Source organism: Falco peregrinus, chromosome 3, assembly GCF_023634155.1.
Source record: "Falco peregrinus isolate bFalPer1 chromosome 3, bFalPer1.pri, whole genome shotgun sequence".
NCBI lineage: Eukaryota > Metazoa > Chordata > Aves > Falconiformes > Falconidae > Falco > Falco peregrinus.
The window spans coordinates 2,644,586-2,664,344 of NC_073723.1; the positions used below are offsets into that span (position 1 = coordinate 2,644,586).

General features: G+C 37.9%; 1 protein-coding gene and 1 long non-coding RNA gene across 3 annotated transcripts in view; both read right to left on the bottom strand.

Annotated features, from left to right (window-relative positions):
• Nucleotides 1-19,759, bottom strand: part of ZFAT (zinc finger and AT-hook domain containing) — a 145,095-nt gene that overhangs the window by 109,482 nt on the left and 15,854 nt on the right. Inside the window, exon 1 of one of the 2 annotated variants that reach the window (XM_027786479.2) lies at nt 19,398-19,559. The exons of the other annotated variant lie outside the window; for it this stretch is intronic. Coding sequence (XP_027642280.1) covers nt 19,398-19,410 — 13 coding nt within the window. The 5' untranslated portion in view covers nt 19,411-19,559. Of the gene's footprint in view, nt 1-19,397; nt 19,560-19,759 lie in introns of those variants that run through there. 2 annotated transcript variants of the gene reach the window in all.
• On the bottom strand, nt 7,454-14,072 carry LOC129784003 (uncharacterized). The gene is made up of 2 exons (XR_008746249.1): nt 7,623-14,072; nt 7,454-7,572 (listed from the first exon to the last, which is right to left on the bottom strand). It is a non-coding gene; the product is annotated as an uncharacterized LOC129784003 (long non-coding RNA).

Genomic DNA, 19,759 nt, shown 5'->3' on the forward strand with positions numbered 1-19,759 from the left:
CCTATGACAGGGGCACTGCACGGGTGATGGGGAAGATCCAAAGTCAAACACTATGTCGGGCAGATCCAGCCAGTCCTGAGGGCACCCTGAGCGCTGTGGGTGCAACCTTTCAGGTGGTGCCGGGAGAAGGACCAGGGGAAGGAATCACTCCCGGGAGCAAGTGCATTTATCAGTATAGATGCAGCCTGTACGCTGGATGTATAGATTCAAGTCTTAGTCTACACCTTATTTATGGGAAGAAACTTTTCCATCCCTAAACCAAAAAGCATAAACTTGTCCTAACTTTATACAACAATTCACAGATGCACAGAATGTACTTACCAGCTTGTAAAATAAAAATAAAAGTATTTCTTGTAAAAAAGAAGCATGAGGTTTAATTAAAATGCTTCTGCATCAAAAGGGGCTATTTTAACATGGCATTGCAGACTTTGTTGTACATCCCACAATACCAACTACTGCTTCATCAGCAGTAATAAGCTAACATTCTTATCAGCCCAGCCCCAGAAAAAAACTTCACTAAATCTCCATTTTTCTTACCACACTATATATACAGTCTTTATGGTACAACACCTTAAATTTGCACTGTAAGCAGTCAAAATAAATAGAAAAAAAAGTTTTAAGATTAAAATCTGTATGGAAATTATTTCTGATTGTTCAACATGCAATAGATTTTTCTAGTTAAAAAAAAAGATGAAAAACTGTATGCAAAAAATTTATTCTTACCATGCAACACCATCCAAGATTACTTAAATATTTATTGTCTGCTACTAAACATGTGAAATGGCCAAAGTTCCCATTTCCTGAACTCATTGATTAAAAATAGGAACTTTTAACTACGGTAGCAAGAACTCAAAAAGGTTCACAAAGGAGCAAAGAATTTAGAAACCTGGGAAATCTGTGCTTCACCAAAAGCCTACAGGAGACCAACCAATTCAGTGGATCAAGAAGCATGTAATCGTAACGTAGAGAACTTATGTGGAAAACATTCCTAACAACTTCTTAACTGTTTTCACTAAGTCTTCTAATGAGAGGAAGCCAGAGCTAAGCATGGATGTAAACATATTTACTAGTGGGAGATAAAACATCACTGTTAGAATTCCTGCAGAACAGAAATATAATCAAACAAATGAAAAGGTGCTTAGAACACCGTGGTTATGATAAGGCATTAGGGAGACAACATCCATGCAAATACGAGCATCCGATGGAACACCGTGTGGTACCACAGGCTCTGAACAGCACCGCTGTCTCAGAACAGCACCTACCCTTGATGAAAAACCCAACATTCTGGATCTGACACGGAGAGTTTTAATGAAGTTTTCCAAGGGTAATGAGTTCATTTTTAACAGATGTTCAGAAGGAATGACTCCAAAGAGTAGCTGTGCTCAAGACAGTGGCAGTAAATAGATGAAATTATACAGATGGGCTGCTTGTGTATGTTGTCACATCATGATTTACTAGAAAATAGATATGGAGCTCCAGTTTGGGCACAAAGCTCTTTCTTTTTTTTTTGTTTTGTGGGGTTTTTTTTGTTTTTTGGGGTTTTTTGTTATGTTGGTTTTTTGTATGTTTGTTTTTTGAGGGGGGAGAGTGGGGCATATTTGCCATTTTTTACCAACTTAGTTTAAAAAAAAATGGGTAGAGTCTACCACTGATTTTTTTTTTTTTTAGTCTACATGTATTTAATGTATTTCAGTAAAATTACATCCCATTTTTGGCTCAGAAAAAACAGGTCAAATATTGATTCTTAGATTATCCTGAAGAAATGAAGTTTATTCCATTTTACAGTAAAGACACATAGTACTTATTCTCTCCCTGCCAACTCTAAGTGTTGCTAGCCAACAAAAGTTTAACCAACAAAAAATTTTCTCAGCAATTATCGTTACCAAGGGTGCAATTTAAACTATTCCTACAAAGCATGTAAAATCCTTATAAAATGTTAAAGTATTCTGTAGCATTGAGAATAAATTAGGAGCAAGCAATCCTGTGTTTACCAGTCAGCTGAGTGGGTCTGTGTCATAGTGTAATTCTAACGTACTTAAAACCAAGAGTGATAAAATAATACTCAGGACACTTCCTTTTGCTTAATATTTTGTTCTACCTTTGTGATAGAAGTCATAAGACCACCACACACTGGCAAACCTTCAAGTAGCAGGAGATAAAATTTTCACATAGCACGCTGACTTTGGGAAATACTGTTTTCAGGGCTGCTTCAGCACCTAATTACTTTATAATTCTTGAGCATCAGAAAATCATTTTAAGTGGGATATTCTCACCTGATTCATATTTTGGGGGCATCTGTTGGGGTGTTTTTTTACTCAATCTCAAAAAAGCTTAGGTTCTTACACTCTGTGAAGTTTTCCTATTTTACATAAAATACGAAGACTTGATCACCATGTGTCCAGAAACCTCTGAGATTGGGCTCTGTCCTATGTAACGTTTTTTATGGCAATTTGGTTGTCAGAGATGGACAGTTAATCTTCATAATATCAGTTAAGCTTTGGGGCTTTCACAGAAGCATTCTCTGAATTAGACGATTTGGTGAATCCTCTTTCTCTGGACAATATAATCAGCAAGACGTGCCTGGTTATCTTTTCACACCTAAGAAAATGCCACCTTGTGAATACCCTAGAAGACACCCTTGCAAAATATTCCTAGTGGCAACTGACCCTGAGAATGCAAATTCCATAACACACAGGACAGTCTGACTTTCCCTGCTCCATGCTTTTAGAGCTCAGAGTGAAGAACAGGCTGTTTAAGGCAACAAAAATTCTGTACGTGTTCCTGATACCAGATCTAAGCAAGGGGAGCCTGAAGTTACACAACTGTTAGAGATCAAGGCAGTCTAACAATAATCCTTGTTAGGTCACAGCAACTCTTCAAAACTACATTCAGACAGGTGGATCTAACAAATTTAATAATAAAAAAGCAAAAAGCCATCTCCTGTAAAATAAACAAAAAAGGACAGAGATCCTTGTGGACGTTTCTGGATCCTTCTGAACATTACACAGTGAACGCGGTTCACAGGAGAACCCCTTCTTCTGTCTGATGTCCACAAACAAGGTTTGTTCTCTGGAAACTGGCAAAAAAAGTCCTTCGTACCTTGGTGTGTGTTAAAACTTGGAGGATTCGCTCCTCCCTTTTCAGTGTGCTCAAACTAAGGCCACCAAAGACACTGTCTCTGGGTTTGAATTACTGGCACTGGCTCCCCTGTTCTCTCTCCTCGGGAGGGAGAGCTCTGCCTTTACTTCTGAGCAGACAGGTAGGAGTAAAGACAATTCCTTTATCGCAGCTAAAGGAACTCTGCATTTCCTTCTGTCTGAAAGGAACCAGCTGGAACACTCTATGATTTCTAAGTGTGAACAATGCTCTGAACCTTAATTTTGTGAGAGGATTAAAGAAGAAAAATCTCAAGGACCAATATTACACCCCACAAAATAAATAAAAATGTGTTACAAACAAGTTCTTCTATTTGCTTTCTATGTCTTTCAAACGTGACAATCTAGAAAGTCCCCAAACATCTGTTCCTAAAAATGCAATTCCCAACAAGTTTTTATTCCTGGAAAAAAAAATAAATGAGAGAGTCCAGTTAAAAATCCCACATCACCACAGAACTCCCAAGCCTAGTAATTCCCATTTTCTGACACTCAGGCACACATGATGGGAACCACAAACTTCAGAAAGAGCAAAACCACCATGGAGGTAGTAACATGCCAGTATTTGCTGTACTGGCAGATGGGCAGACCTGTATGTGCACACATGTCTGATAACACGACTTAACACTGCAGGCTTTAATAATCAGTCTCAGTGGGAGGACACATGACTGTTACAGAAAGAGCGATACTAAATTCCTGTACGTAAATTCACTGCACAGTCATCTCAAGCTGTGAGGAGCACCATTTTGTGTTTAGGACCATACTAAAATGTCTTCCAATTACTCTTTTTTAATTTATTTATGCATTCGTTAGAAAATAACTATCTATGTTATTTTATAGTCTTTATATTTATTTTTATACACATATATATTTATATATTAAAATATTGCCTATTAAATATATTTATATTATTACAAGGGGCAATCTTCAAGAAGAGAAACCAGTGATGGTCGTGTCAAAGCAGTTCTTTGTTCCAGTCATGAAGCCAGCTGGTATATTCCTGAGCACCAGCGACACTCTGGACAGCACAAGAGCCAGAATATCTCCTGTGGGTGAAGCTTCAGACCTTTTTGTTTCGTTCGAACCCAGACAAACACAATACAGGCCTGTTAAGACCCTACAACACTGCTAGAACATCCTGCCACACGTGTGGAGGAAGGCAGACACCTTTCAATAACCAGTTCCTTCATTTAAGTAACCTTGCTTTAAATAGTGTTCATATTAATTGTATCAAAATATGCCCCATTAGAATTCAAATTTTGGACCCAAAACTCTGTAGGAGCCTGGACTACTTGACAGAAGAAAGGAAGACTCCAAGAGAATAAACCAACACTTCACTGAAATGCCGAATTCCTCAGTAATTAATGTTCCTTTCCTAGGTAAATGTAATCAGGTCCACGGAAGTTTCTCTTCAACACTGCAGTCCGAGTTAAAACATGTCTTTAAAATACAATGTATTTCACAATACAGGCAAGCATTCGGCAGCCGGGTGAAATCGTTATCGCCCCCGCTGAAGAGGTTACAGGGGTTGACAGGCTCGGTTCTGCACAGAAGCTTCCCCCCAGCTCGGACAGGAGTTGGGAAGGCAAGTGGTAACAACGCCCGCAGACAGATACAGCAGACTAGTGACACTGTGACTCCCTTGCAACTCAAAAACCAGCCCATGCTTCCAGAAATTCGGAGCAAAGCAGCAGAATATGAAGAAGAGTTTGAAAAATGCAGCTCGTGTCAAGTAAACAAATAATGCAGGAACACGATCAGCAGCAGCAGCACTTGAAAGCAAATATTCTAGTAGTTAAAACCCCCGAGCTGCTCCTGATTGACTCCACATGAGTAAATGAGGATCTTGTTTCCAATTTAGCTTCAAACACTTTCACTTGTTCTGGCATAAATGCATACGGAATGAATCTGGAGCCATTTTTAAACCCACAGTTCAATTTAAAACACGACGTACAAGTAAGGTAATGGAAAACGTTCGTATCGTTCTGCCACCCGCTTACTCTCTGGCAGCGCACATTGCACATACTGTGGTATTTCGACATTGAGAATGGGTAAGAAAGTTTATACGGCAAAATTCAGCAAAACTGAAGATGTCTCCGCATTTTAATGCCATTACAAGCCATTAAAGTCAAATCCTGCTCTCCCTGGAGCTTAAACTGGCTTCAGCAGCTTTGTTTACACACAACATATGTAAGCATGAACCCCATTAATGCGTAACTCCCTTGCTGAAAACAAGTTTCTCACAATATTAAAAATATGGATCAGATATATTAACCAAAATTAAGCGTCTTCTGAATATTCCTTACCTGGAATAATAGATGACCTACTATATTCTTAAAAAGTGGAAGTTTATTAATATGCATCAAAACAAACATAAAAATTTTGTCGTCTCTAATGCAAATCCAGCATCTTAAAGATTGACCCTTAGAACTTCTAAATGATACGGCCTAATTACATAGGTGCCGTGGGAAACAGTCCTGTATGAAACTTTTTATGCAAAGTAGGGCTTCTGTTATTAGCATATAGCTGTCACTTGAAAACTACAGAGTTAAAACAGTTGACTGAAAAAATCTTAAAACTGCAAGTGTCCTCCAAGTTAAAACTGGTATTGCATATACAATCTCAAAAAATTTAGTTCTGAATTTCAGCGCTTCTCCTTCCCTTCCCTAGGCTCCTTATTTGGAATTTATTTTTCTACAAAACAAGCCTCCACATATTTAAAAATGGCAGGGTTTTTGTTGTTTGCTTGGTTTTTGGTGGTGTTCTTTGATTTTTAATCAGCTTTAGCAAATAAAAATGGGAAGCACCAGTAAATTTAAGATGGAAAGGAGAATACCTCAATTCTCTGAAAGGTTGCTTCAGTTACAAAAGCCATTTGGGGATGTTTTCCACCCCCCTTTTTCAGCTTTTCAGAAAAAAATACAAAGTGACTTTTTTTCAGTTTGTGTCTCAGCCATACCAGCGACTTTCACTTCACTTAATTTGGTGTCTTGAAGCAGAGGTCAACAGCTGTTCTTCTGGCCTCTAGCACCACCACCCCCATACACTAGCGCCTCTGACCTGAAAACTCCGTATTAACGTCCCCTTTTTTTCCTCCCTCCTTATGAAGATTCCGTCTTCTGGTAAGATCCAGTTTGCTTCTTGATTTCCTGCCTCTATGCCGTAACACCAGCTTTTTTATGACTAATTCATGCAAGAAGGGGTAGGGGGTGTCTCTTTGTTTAATAGCAGAAGCAAAATCTCATTAATGCTTCTCTGCAGGTGACTGTATGAAGTTTGCATCTCCAGCTGACGGAGCCAGACCAGTAAAACCTCTGGCACACCAGTAAAACCTCTGGCATGTAACGCAGCCACCAGGGCCCGCGCCTGCAGAACCAGCACAGCTGCAGGAGTGCTGGGTGCATGTTACGGCTCCAGTGCAGGCAGGAGGCGGGCAGCAACGTGCAATAGCTACAGCAGATGGTTTAATAGGATAGACAAGACTTTGAGTGCAGTGGGCGCAAAGGACATCGTATTTCATGAAATCACACGTAGCTTTAATATTTCTGTTGACGATTAACACTAAATTGGAACGCAGGCTGAGATTTGCTAGCTTGCAAATTCCTTGGACTTGAAATGTGAAACATCCAAAAAAGATCATTAATAGATCATGTTTTCTACTAGGTGGTAGTCAATTAATTAATTAATATCTGGGGAAATGTGTTTACAAAAAAAATGCATTAAGCTATGCACTTAACGTATATGTTTTCTTTTCAGCATGTTTTCCATGACCTTATGTAAACAGTTCAGTTCACAAAGCATCTTTCATCCCTGCCAAAGATAAGGCTTGTGTAAAGTTTGGGAAAATAATTTTTCACTTTATTAAAATGGCAGATGTAAGATAAAACCATATTGTTTACAGGAAATTATTTCTCTACCGAGCGAGCGCTGTTAGTGGACAACAAACAATCCAGCCCGAGCGAAGCCGCGTTTCCTGCAGCCCGCGCGCTGTCACGCTCAGGCTTTCTTCTCTTTCAACACCCGCGTTAGGGGGCTGCTGTTCCCCAACAGAAAACCCGAATGCAGCGCGTTCCAGAACCGTCTGAACAGACTTCAGCACCAGTCCGGATCCTTGCTACTCATACTCAACTACTGTAAAACCACACGGAAGTTTTAAGTCGTTTTAACTATACCCTTACTCACCACACACACACAGAACCCCTGTGCAACATACGCTAAGCTGGCTAAAGCGGCACAGCCGGTTAAGAGCATGTGCACCAAATTAGTGGAAGAACAATCTTGAACACAGACAGACCAGGAAAGCGGGTATCAACGTACTTTTATTTAAATATTTGGATTTTTAGCACAAGAGAAAACCAGAAGGAACTAAACAGAGGAATCAACGTGTATTTTCAAAATCGCCACGGAAGAACACATTTAACTGCACCTACGTGTTTCTCAAGAGGAATTTTTGACTGTTAAGTGACTTACTGTTCCACCCCATTATGTGAAACTCCCAGAGACTCACAAACCGTGCACGCTGTACCCTTTTCCCAGCTATTTATCCAGTTTTGTTTCATGCTGTCGCTCTAGGATTATGACGTATCTCTTCAAAAACCACCAATGCAATGGGAAGAAAAAAGTGAACTACATGATTTAAAACGGAGCTTCAAATTCTGCAGTGTTATTTTATGCTTGGAATCTTTGATTACATATTCTAGGTTGAAGTTTAACTTTTTGTTTTACTTTAGCACAAACCAGAACAAGCATTACCCAATAAATATGGCTGGGGAGGAACAGTACAAGAATTAGTCTATTTAATTCTCAAATTAAGATTTTCACAAGAAAAGTAAAATAAGTTAGCAGCCTACGCAACAGCCATACGTGCAGCCAAGCACACTGAAGGATGCACACAGGCATGCTACTCATTGTCCTACCGAATCCTCACTTAGAAAAAAGAACAGACCACCACTACCACCACCCTCCCCCAACAGCGTAGCTTACCTTTAGAAATTTCATCTCATGATACTGGTCCTGACACTTTCCAGGGAGTGCATTCTCTCCTTTCCCAGGAGCCAAGCTACTTGAAATTGTTTGACAAGAGGATCATTGTAATGTACTCTACTGCCCATTTATCCAAGGAGTAGCTAAACAAAACTTAACTCCCCCAAATCTGAAACCACTACAAAACTCAAACTCCTGCAAACCCCAACTATTCAAAATACATTAAATTTCAAGCTTCAATAAGCTTTTTTTTTTTTTTAACTCCTATTTAGTTTTTAAGCATCCCATCAAAAGCAGTCACAACTATTCTTTCTATAATAAACCAACATCAAGACTCCGGTTTTGCCGAAACTTAAGTTTCTGCAATATGAATTCTAGATCTCAAATGCATTTTAAAAAAAAAATCCTACTGAAATACCAAATATATATTCACACCTGATCTGCTCAGAGCGTTTACTCACTATCCATGCTACTAATTAAGTTAGCTCTGGATCGAGGTACTTGCAGAAAAGATGAATCATTACACCTTTTGGTTGACAGTAATGTTGATTGGAGGGTTCCTTCTTGCCAGCAAACCCTTTTTTTTGTCACTGGACTATCCCACCACTACATCAGTGTGCAGTACCGCAAAATACATCAAGCAAAGGGAACTGATCCAGAGAGAGAACAAACAGCAAGTGCATTTCACTGCACTCAGTGACGGAATAGAGAGATGTGTATGTACTGCGTGTTCCTTTATACGAACAAGGGTAGAAATTCATTGGACAGGTCAAGAGCATATGTCAACGTTAATCACCACAACACAGAACGGCAAAGCTGGAACACGTTACAGGTTCACAGGTATATCCTTCTCGCCTCATCACTTTATGTTGCAATCAAAATCTGGCATTCCCAGAGCATGGTAACCCCTGGCAGGATAATTTTTCACCAGCAACTTGAAGTTCTAGGCATGCCACAAGGCATCTAACTCCGGGGAACAGAACAGACTAGAAAGACACGCAGATTCGTTTCTGGAGGTAAGCTTTTTTAATTACATGGTATTTCCCGAGAAGGACAGTTCACATCCCTCATTCTCCCTTAGGTCACCCCAACTGGGGAAGTCAGAGTTTTGTACCAATTAAACAGATGAACTAAAGTAAGTTTTACTAGGTCTTGATTTATGTACTCAGACACGCACACACAGTAAATACATAGATGTACTGCAGCGATCACACACTAGAATTATCCGAAACCCCAGAATTTGATACATTTTCTTGCACGCAGCTGTTTGCAGTAGGGTATATGCCATACAGCCTGCTCACAAGGACTTCTACCAATTAAAAAGACCTCAGTTTGGAAGTAAAAATAAAACCACAGCAAAAAGCTTTACTATAGCAAAACGATGCTCATGTATGTGAATTTAAATGAGGAAAGATGATCTTGATAATTTTCAGAATGTGTTTGGCCTTCTACATAAGAAATGTTACATCTCAGTCCGAGCCTTTCTGATATTCACAGGGATACAAAACAGTAAAAACGATCCTCAAGAAGCCAGATTATGCTTCACAATGATGAATCCCACGTCCTTCATTCTTCCATTTGAATAAAAACATTTTGAACTGTTAAATTTGGTACTTAATATTCTCCAGATGTTGGAGTCATACTCCATTTAACACCACATTCATCACTAGTAAAAATATGATTTCAAGAGGTAAGACATGATGTAAGAAGAGTTATAGGAAAACGAGAGATGCTCATCTCCTTCCTGGTTCTCCTATCCAGATTTTGCCTGTCAAAATGAGATTGTTTTAATTTTGTTAGATATACAGGGCAACAGAAATGGTTAAGTCTGAGTAGTCTTACTGCTGGTTGGTTGGGTTTATTTTAGCATTACCCAATACATCTATTCCTCCTTCGACGATGAGCAAGTAGATAACAATTCTCAATTGCAGCAGTCATTTATTACTTGAACACTGAATACAAGATTTTAGATTATTTCTCTGTCATCAGGGTATCAGAATTACTCTTCAAGCAAAGATATATTATCACAGTTTATTTGTAATTCAAAAAACGATACAGAGTTCATCAGTTAAAGACTGTTTCACAATAAATGCGGTTTTATACAGCCCATCTAAAACATAATTTGAGTATTAAGACATTTATAGAAATACATACTACTTCCACAGAAATTAAGAGTATTTAAATACAATAAGCTATTTGAATACTACTGAAAAATAGTATTCAGTTCTTGCCAATATGTCACTTGATCATTGAGGAAAGCTGCCTTTCCAAGTCAGTTGAAGTAAACATCCACCCCCCAGCCCCACCACTTGTTATAGCTGAGTGTAGGATGTTTACAGGAACTAAAAATTAGCTTAACAATAAATATACAGCACTGGCTTTCAAGATATCCAAAAATGAATCTGCACAGACACACTTCAATATATTGTGAGCTACAATTCACGCAACTCAAAGCACATGAAACACTAAGCCGTACTAACATTATGAAGTTTGAACACATTTTAAACATTTAATCTCCTAAATATCAGAACACAGTAATAGACATGTACAGTCCCTGATGCTGTAGAGGTACAAAAAGGAAAATGGGAGAAAAACTTCTCGCAGCCTGCAGAGATCAGCATTCTGTCGCAATTTACCTGCCAAGGCCCTTGATGCTCAGAGCAGACCACCACCTAGAAATCTCAAATTCAAATACTTCTCAAAACTGAAATTCAACACCAAAATATATATGGGAGATGAATGGGGTGGTACAAACTGGGTAACGGTCAAAGATGCCCATCTCAAACTGTTTATGTAAAAATAAACTTTTGTGCTGTTGGATATTTCAACAGTTTCCTTAGTGGGCCAAGTTTTACAGCTTTTGATGCTACATTTGTATGTCTTCCTAATTGTGCTGTATTTTCTTAAACTAATGCCCATTTCTCCTCCATAACTTTAAGGTACTCCTATTATTTCGATAATTTTCATTCTTATTTTCCTCCACGTAGATTTAGCTACTGAAAAATACAAGTAATTATAACAAGGGAGCAGAAAATGATTACTTTAGCTTCAACATCTTCTCTTAGATTTCACAAGTATGTTTAATTTAACATCTACAGTTGCAAACAAAGAAGATCTCAGCAGTCCAGTAAAGTAATACTTGAATAAATTCAATCAACCAGGATGCCAAGCCTCAGCCTTCTCAAAGCTCTTGTCCCAACAGGTGTTTTGCAGATTTGCTGGGGAGAAGGAATCACAGATGCAGATTATTTCATACATACAGAAGGGGGGGATGCCCTCCAAGTGTTGAACAGTTGTTCTTTGTATGAAGAAAAACATGAGCTCAAGCATTTCTGCCAAATGCAGCTGCGAGTTCACAGCAAGGAAAGCCAGTGCTTCATGGAGGCCAGCCTAGAGTCGCTGAGGACTTGAATGTATTACTTTTAATCAGTCACAAAACCCACAGGTAATTAATCCAAACCCCAAACGCTAGCCTGCACAGGCACTCCACTCACTCAGCAAGCAAGGACCTTTGTATTCCTCCCTAGCTCTCCCCTCCAAAGGTAAACTGTACATGGCACCTGCATATACAGCATGTGACAAAGTTGCTAGTGCATCTACAATTTCACTTCTGGCCTATGGACCACCAACCTGGTTGTCATTCAGGTATTTTCCTCTGCTCCAAAATTAGTGCACTGAAAAATATCAGAAACTACTCCATGACTCTCTAACATAAGCAATAGTCACAGGCTTCGCATCACCAGGATGGTGTGTCAGATCTCCCTCTTCCATTCCCAAAATTCATTGTTGCCTTTGTGGCCCCGCATTGCCTAGTTCTGCAACACTCGCTTCAACTCCTCCTCCCCACCAACAGAACTGCAAAGCTAGCATGCTGAATTCCCGTCACCCCTTCCCAGCAATCCCAGTAGCAGTGTGAGCTCACCCGGAATCACGGCATAAATATGCATTTGGACAACACTTCAGAAGACCCCACCTTTTTCAGTTGCAAACAGCCGCCATGTTTGAGACATGTCAAGATGTTCAGTACTTTGTATTTCATGTATAGAAAAAAGGAACACTTGGCAAAAAACCCTCAAACAAACAGAAATGCAGTGTCATTTTAAAAAATTTATTTATTTCCTGCAGTTACAAGCCACTTCAATTTGTTTTTTCATGTGCAGACATATGACAGCTGTGTAAGTACATGATTAGATACTAGTACAATATAAATGTACGCATAAGTAAAATTCCGCAAGACTGGACTGACAAAACTGCACATGAACTGAGCTTATAAAAAAAAAAAAAGGAAGTACTGTTATCTGGCACGTGGGAAGGCCAAGCCAGCACTAACCAAAATGTCTACTATATTAATTATGAGACAACACGTTTTGTTAACAGAGAACACTTCCTTTCTTCCAAGTCCAAATACTATATAGAACTAGGAAATGCTAAACATTTATAGCAAAGAAAACTTGGAAAACTACCACCAACACTTTTTGCTTTTTACAGAAATGAAGATCTGTAGATTCTGTTTCAAAGTCCTTATTAATACTTACGTGAATTATCAAGCCAAACAAAATCATGGGTTTTTTTTAATATTAGCTAACTGAGATGTTAAGTGTGCCCAGTTGCTTTAAGAACAAATCTCTGTAGAGGTGCTGGCAATGAATTAGATCAATAAATAAGTTCACTACCTTCTATCACCATTCATATTCCTATGTCACCAGACAGAACATCCAGCTAACAGGAACGAAACAGTTACAGTCATGGGATCATCACAGAAGACAACTGGCTGTCCTTGGTTCACATTTCGTCATTCACTGCCTGCTTGAAAATCATTATCTTTCCAACGCTTATTAGTCTAGCCTTCCCAGGACTAAGAAATCCTAATAGCTTTAATTCTGATTAAAGACAAAATATTCCGCTTTTCTAAGTATGTGTACCTTTGGACATAATCTCATACAGAATCACTATAGCAAAGTTGAACAAATAACACCTAGGTTTAGCATACTATCAAATAACTTGAACAAAGTCTTTCTTTTAAGTGTTAGGGAATAAAAACATAACATTTTGGGAGGGGGAAGAATGGAGCGCTAAAAGTAGCACAAGAATTTTTCCTGTCTCAGCAGCAGTTACTCACATAGGCCATTCCTTTAAAACCAGAAGATTAAAGAGAAAAAAAAAGAAATCCCAGGCAAGATCCAAGAAACAGCATGTGCAGATCCCGCTCTGAGAAAAGCGGAAAGCACTTTTGCACATCACTGTCCAGTTCCAAAACAACTTCAAATCAATCATGTCAACAGGAACAGCTAAGAGTTAATTCTGAAGTACTTTCACAAGCTGTTATTTACATGAACGGTAAACCTTTACAGTGCCACGGTGGGGCTAGCACAAAGATGACTATACCACAAACCACTGTATACCCTATGCATTGTAATGGAAAAACACATCCCATGTCAATTTTTTTTTTTTTTTTTAACCCTTAGCCTTGGGTTACATCTAACTTGCAAACTATAATAGCACCATGAACTCATAAGGAGACCGAGAATGTAGGATTCCAGAAAAAAAAAAACCACAAAAAGCAAGGCACATCACGAAATGCGTGCTGAGTATCTGGTGGCATTTATAGTAATTTTTCCTAAGAGTCAAAAGTAACAGAAACTGCTAAAACAGACCACTCAAAGTCAGTCCATTCTATGGGTAACTGCACAAGAAATTAACCACCACTTGCCATTATGTTCCAGTGAAGCATAATTCCATAATTCATACCACAAAGCAGCGAAGGACTCTGTTTTGAGTGACAGATACACAACAGCTTTGCATCTACATTTCAGACGACATCAAGAAATCTTACCTACACTAGTAACAATCAGGTAATTCATTTGAAGGCAATTCCACTGTTAGAGATATATATATGCACATATGTATTTATGACAGCTTTTCCTTCTCACGTTGTCCAAGAATAGCCAGGTGCAGCAAACATCTGACTGAAAGCTAGAACTGGTACAGCTTCCAGTCGGGGATGTTTACAGCAACAGACTACTATACATCACTGCAACTGTCTAAGAGTGCAAAGCAGCTGGTCACCTTTAGAGAAGGGGAAATAAAAAAGAAAAAAAATTAAGACATCCTTCTATAACATCCCAACCAATTACTGTTCAGCTAATTCCGAAAGAAAACCTTATTTTCACATTCAGTAACAAAAACAGTTCTAGATTCTAACCTTACATTAAATTACAAAGTCTCTAACTGCAACATCTAGAATATAAATTCTCAATTTTTAATATATATTTTAAGACCTCTTTAGGTTCAAATATACTTATTTTAAATTATATATTTGTAAATATAAAATTCATTTATACATTTAAAATATAAAATAAAACTATTTTAAAAAGTAATAATCCATTGACTTTACTTCCTGATACCTTCATTCCTGGCGCTCTCAAATAAATGGACTTCCACTTTGAACCTCCCATGAATTTTGCAAATAGCTATCCTTTCATAATTATTTTCCTTTTGCATCTAGCTTTATTTAAAGATATAACGTACAAGCAAAACAAGCCACATTAATAATAAAGAAAATGTCAGAAAGAGCAACTTGCCAGAATTCTGAAAATACTTAACTTTCCGCATCAGAGTAATACCGGTGTTGGTATTACAACCAAGTAAAAAAGGCAACCCAAACTCACTTATCTTTGGGTAAGCATTAAAGGAGGATGACAGGGTGGGAGGCAAGTAATAACCTCAAGATGGAACAATTTTACTCCCCACCTTCAACAAGTTACTACCAAAACTCCCATAAGGCTGCATTCTGTTCTACACCGATTTTCCTCTAAGTTAAAAGAGCCTTCACAATATTAAAAAATAATATTTCCAAAGCTTAACACTTAAAAAGAATTTAATTTAAACCAAAGTAATTTATTAAGTGTGTTTCACTGAGTCGTTGCATATTCTCCCAACACACTGATTCCAGTGTTGTGCATAGAAGTAATCCAAAATCAAAATTCAAAGGACTGCTGTGGTGCTCCTGCTGTTGTGAAAGTTTATTCTTTGTAATGAACGTGGAGGGTCTGAAACTGCTATCAGTAGTTTATTTTTTGTTTTAACCATATAATTCTGCCTTGATCATATTCATATAATACTTATATACCTTTTGTCGTTTATACTGGAGTATCTTCCTTTTACTAACAGGGATGAAAGCAGACTATGTACTCACATTTAGCAGCCTTTATCTCTTAAAAAAGGAAATAATTTTGCAGGTAAAAAGCTTTCTACTGCCAGATTATATGTAAATTTCAGCAATTTAAGGTTGCTTATTCTGGGGGGTTCTGTTTAGGCCTCCACAACTACTCATCAAAAGAATTATGCCAAGGAGTTTAAGAGTGAAGAAAAACTACCAAAGTCAAGATTTCCCAGTTACAGAAACCTAAGCACATCCAATTTTCAAATGTCGACTTCCTCCTGAAACATGCAAACTTGTTAGTAGTAAGTGAATTTCGTTATTACAGCAGTATGCCAAGATTAACGAGGAAGCTGCATGCAGTCACTATGGATACCGTGCTGACCTTCATTATTTTTGACAATAAATAGGTAAAAAGCCAGTGGTCACTTGCAACAAAGGCCTCTTCAGGCTGTTCCAAAACTGAAAATTCCTATTTTACACTGGAAAGAAATAGGCTATTTCATGCAGAGGTAGGCACATGGTATTTGACTAATTAGGCTGCTGAGCATTAAGTTGCAATGAACCATTTCTTACACTGCTTTTCTTTAACACTTCTTAAGGAATAATGAAGGTTACTACAATGTCACCTGCCCGAAGAGAACAAACTCCACAACCTCCTTTTGTTTTAACATGTAGATCACCACAGAACGGCCAATATACACAAGATTGAAGTCTGTTGTTGCTTTATCAAACTCACTGTCAACTATAAACACTTATACAGCATCTTAAAGTTATTAAGTTTGTATAAAAGGCGTTGAAAATTTCATTTCCAAATGTGGTGTTAAAAATGTAGAGGAATTACAGACCACTTTATACAACTACATACTTGAAAGATACTTCTATAAAAGTGCAATCAAAATTGAAGCCATGTATTTATTGAGATGCATCTTCAGCTATTTTCCCCAAACACACTTTTTTCAAACAAACGTAAGTAGGTGGCATACTCCAGCTTTCATTAAAGGCACTGTCCTCTCATTTTTGTAAAGCTTAAAAGCTCTAAAAAAACCCAGCATCTGCTCTAATATCACAAACTGAAGAACATGGACTGCTGGCTTCTGTTAATGCCTTTAACTGTTTTTCTTAAGAACAGCAATAAAGACATTCTTTGAAATCCCCTCCTACCTCCACATGCAGAAAACACACAGAACAATGTAAACCTGAGGCTACACAAAGTCCTCCTGACACAAGAAATTTACCTATTCCTCATTTTCCAACAGCAATGTGTGATGCCTAGGAACTGTTCTTCAGCTGTCAAGACTACAGAATAACAAGAAAGGTTTAATATTAAAAAAGGGACACCATTATGATACCTTAAGTTTGCGTTCATTTACAATTTCTAAATGAAAGCCACGCAGGCCACAGAGATTTACTGCAATTTTCCCAAGCCTCAACCATTACTTTTTACCAGTCACACCGAACTTTTACTGCAGCTTCAATGAACACCTCAAGCAAGGAGTTCAATGAGACAGAAGGAAGGAGAAAGGAAGAAGGTGAGTAGGCAAGCAGGCAAAGAGAGCTTTCTTCTCTTCTCCTCACATCTGGACATCCTCACTCTACAGTCAGCACAACCACTGTAACTCATTGAATTTGAAGCCTCAGTTGTCACACCAAAATTGTTAAACGTAAACAAAGTGAAAAGAAGCCTGTCTGTGTGTGCACACTCCTGTGCGTGTTTTGGAGTCAAGGCTTTGTCAACCCCTCCAGCTATCAGTCAGAGCAGTTTAGCCACAGATGTCTGACGCAAGCAAAAAAGCGACTACAACTGACAGAGGAAGACAGATGCTCCCTACTGCTGCTTTTTTTTTTCCTGGGTTTTTTTTGGTGTTTTTTGGGGTTTTTTTTTGTTTGTTTGTTTTTTAAGTCAGGCATAACAACAAGGAAATAGTTCAGAATTAAATACTAAATCCTAAATATAAAAAGGTATTCTTGAACTGCACACAGATTTAAAAAAAAGTAGGAAGAACTTCCATTGTGGAGTCAACAGTCAGCATTCACCAATTTTCTAGTAGTTAAATCTGGATTTAAAAATTCAGTAGTATACTACAGTGTAGACTGTTTAAAGACTAATCCTACATGAATTGATACGCGCTCAATATGCTCTTTGCCTACCTCCCACAAACTCCTCTTCTTAAGTATAAATCTAGGCAAAAAACCTAATATAAATGCAGACATTTGGTTTTAATAGTTTCTTCCCCTTTCTACCTTAAATATAAGTATTTTTTTCCTTTTTTTTTTTTCTTCCCCTCCTTTCTCTGGCAGGGCAAGGGGGGTCAGGGAGGGGAGAACAACTGCTTTTCACTAGACAGTTTATTTCTAAACTAATGCTCAAAGAAATTCATCCAACTCTGAAGTATCAAGTGATTAAATTTTCACCATTTTTATACATTTTTAACTAGCCTTATAGTTCACAAGCATTTTTATTCCACTTTTTCAGGGATCACAAAGAATAAATTAAGCTATTTGCCCTGGGTCAAACAGTGCCTGAATCAGCATTACATTCTAAAGAACCATAGCTGCAGCTCATATGTAATCCAAACCACACCATCTCCAATGGCACTTGTATCACGCGATTCACATGTGTGTTGCTGCCTTGAATACTGATTGTATGTCATAGTGAGCTAACACCCACAGAGAGTTCACTTCAGCACTAGAAGTTAACAATGCATGATAAATTATGATGAAGAAGTACTTAAGTAGTTTTAATACTGCATTTCCTGCATATTTTCAGGAAAGCACACGCTGCTTCTTTTGATCACTAATACATATGCAGTACAACTAGCAATTTTGGTGCAAAAGTTAGAAAGATATTTTTTAAATTGCACCGTGAATTCTAAAACTGACAGAAAATGAATCTATCATTACCAACTGTAAAGAAAGAGAAGAAAGTGTCTTGATACTTTAAAAATGTATGGGAAAGCAGGAATGTAGAATGTTACTAACACAGCTGAGACCAAATTTAAGTGAGGGCTGGATGCATATGCCATACATAATTGTTTCAGAAAAACAAACACCTGTAAGTCTGTTGTTGTAAAATAATATTCTTATCTGTCAAAAAGATCTAAAGGAGGACAAACTACAGAAAAAGGATGATGTGAGCCAAAATAAAGTTACAGTCCTGTTTCAAAAGTGCCCCACATCTGAGGCCACAAAGTTAGAAAAAAAAAAATCATAAAGTTAGTCTGCTATGGCTAAGAATGATGGCAGCAATTGCCACAGGTTTTGTATTCCTCAGGTTGAGGAACATAGCTGAGCCTCAAGAAACCATATATTTCTATAATATCATCTTGACTCTCCATTAGGAGAGTTATTCGGTCAAATTAAGTCTTTACTTCCAGTAACTTGGGAAGTTCTGCAGTAATCAGTCATCTGCACAGTCACTACAGGTGGCAGGCATTGGCTAATTCAAGGCCATTTTGCTTTAATAATTACAAAAAAAAAAAATCAATCTACCACACTAAGAACTTAATGAACTGTCCTCATAAGAATCCCAACTAATAGCTTAACCTGCAATCAAGAACATAAAAAGGAGTATTAGCACCCTTACTTCTATTTCTTTTCCTCAGAACACACACATTCAGTTTATATTGCTACATGATACACAGCAACATACACTGTTACTTTTGCTTTTTTTTCAGTTTTGAACTTTTCTAGCACGATGGCTACAGCACAGTGCATTGTCCGTAAAGAGAAACCTGAACAACTAGAACTAAAAACTTAGGAGAAACGTTAATAGCCTGAATGTATTAGGCCAGAACTCACATAAATATTCAATCTCCTTCTGTTTCCATAGAAGTATTCTTCCTTCAGATCTACAAGAAATTGATTATACAAACTCAATGGGTTTATAACATATAACTCAATATTGCTGTCCACAGTATAATTTTAGTTTCATAGTTTCAGCCATTTACCTTTCTCTTTTGAGTCCTTCTTATAGGAAAGGAATTTTTGCTTCATTCTCAGTAAAGAGCTATACTGGAAGTAGATTTGTTTAATTGGGGTAGAGTCTTGGCGATACTCAGTTACAAACTATTAAAACAAATCGCTAAATATTTCACAGCTACCTCTACATGACATGTCTCCATGTTATCCTGAAGGGTCTTCCAATTTGGGCCTATGGTCTGCCTTTTCTTCTTCCAAGGTAACCAATACCTCTAGTTCAAGACGACAAAGCTGTCTGAAGTGAGCTTTTTCTTTTTAAAGGCATCTTTAAGCATAGGATTCAGAAGATCCTCCAACCTGAAAAATACAAAGAAAGTTCACACTACTGAATATACAGTAACTGATCTGATCACTCTAAGAAAGCGGATGACAGAAGCAGGAAAGCAAAAAACAATCCTAATACTTGACAAGAAATAGAAACAAAGAATACATTTAATAAACGTTCTTTGCATTAATATCAGAAGAGCTCTACCCATACAAAAGA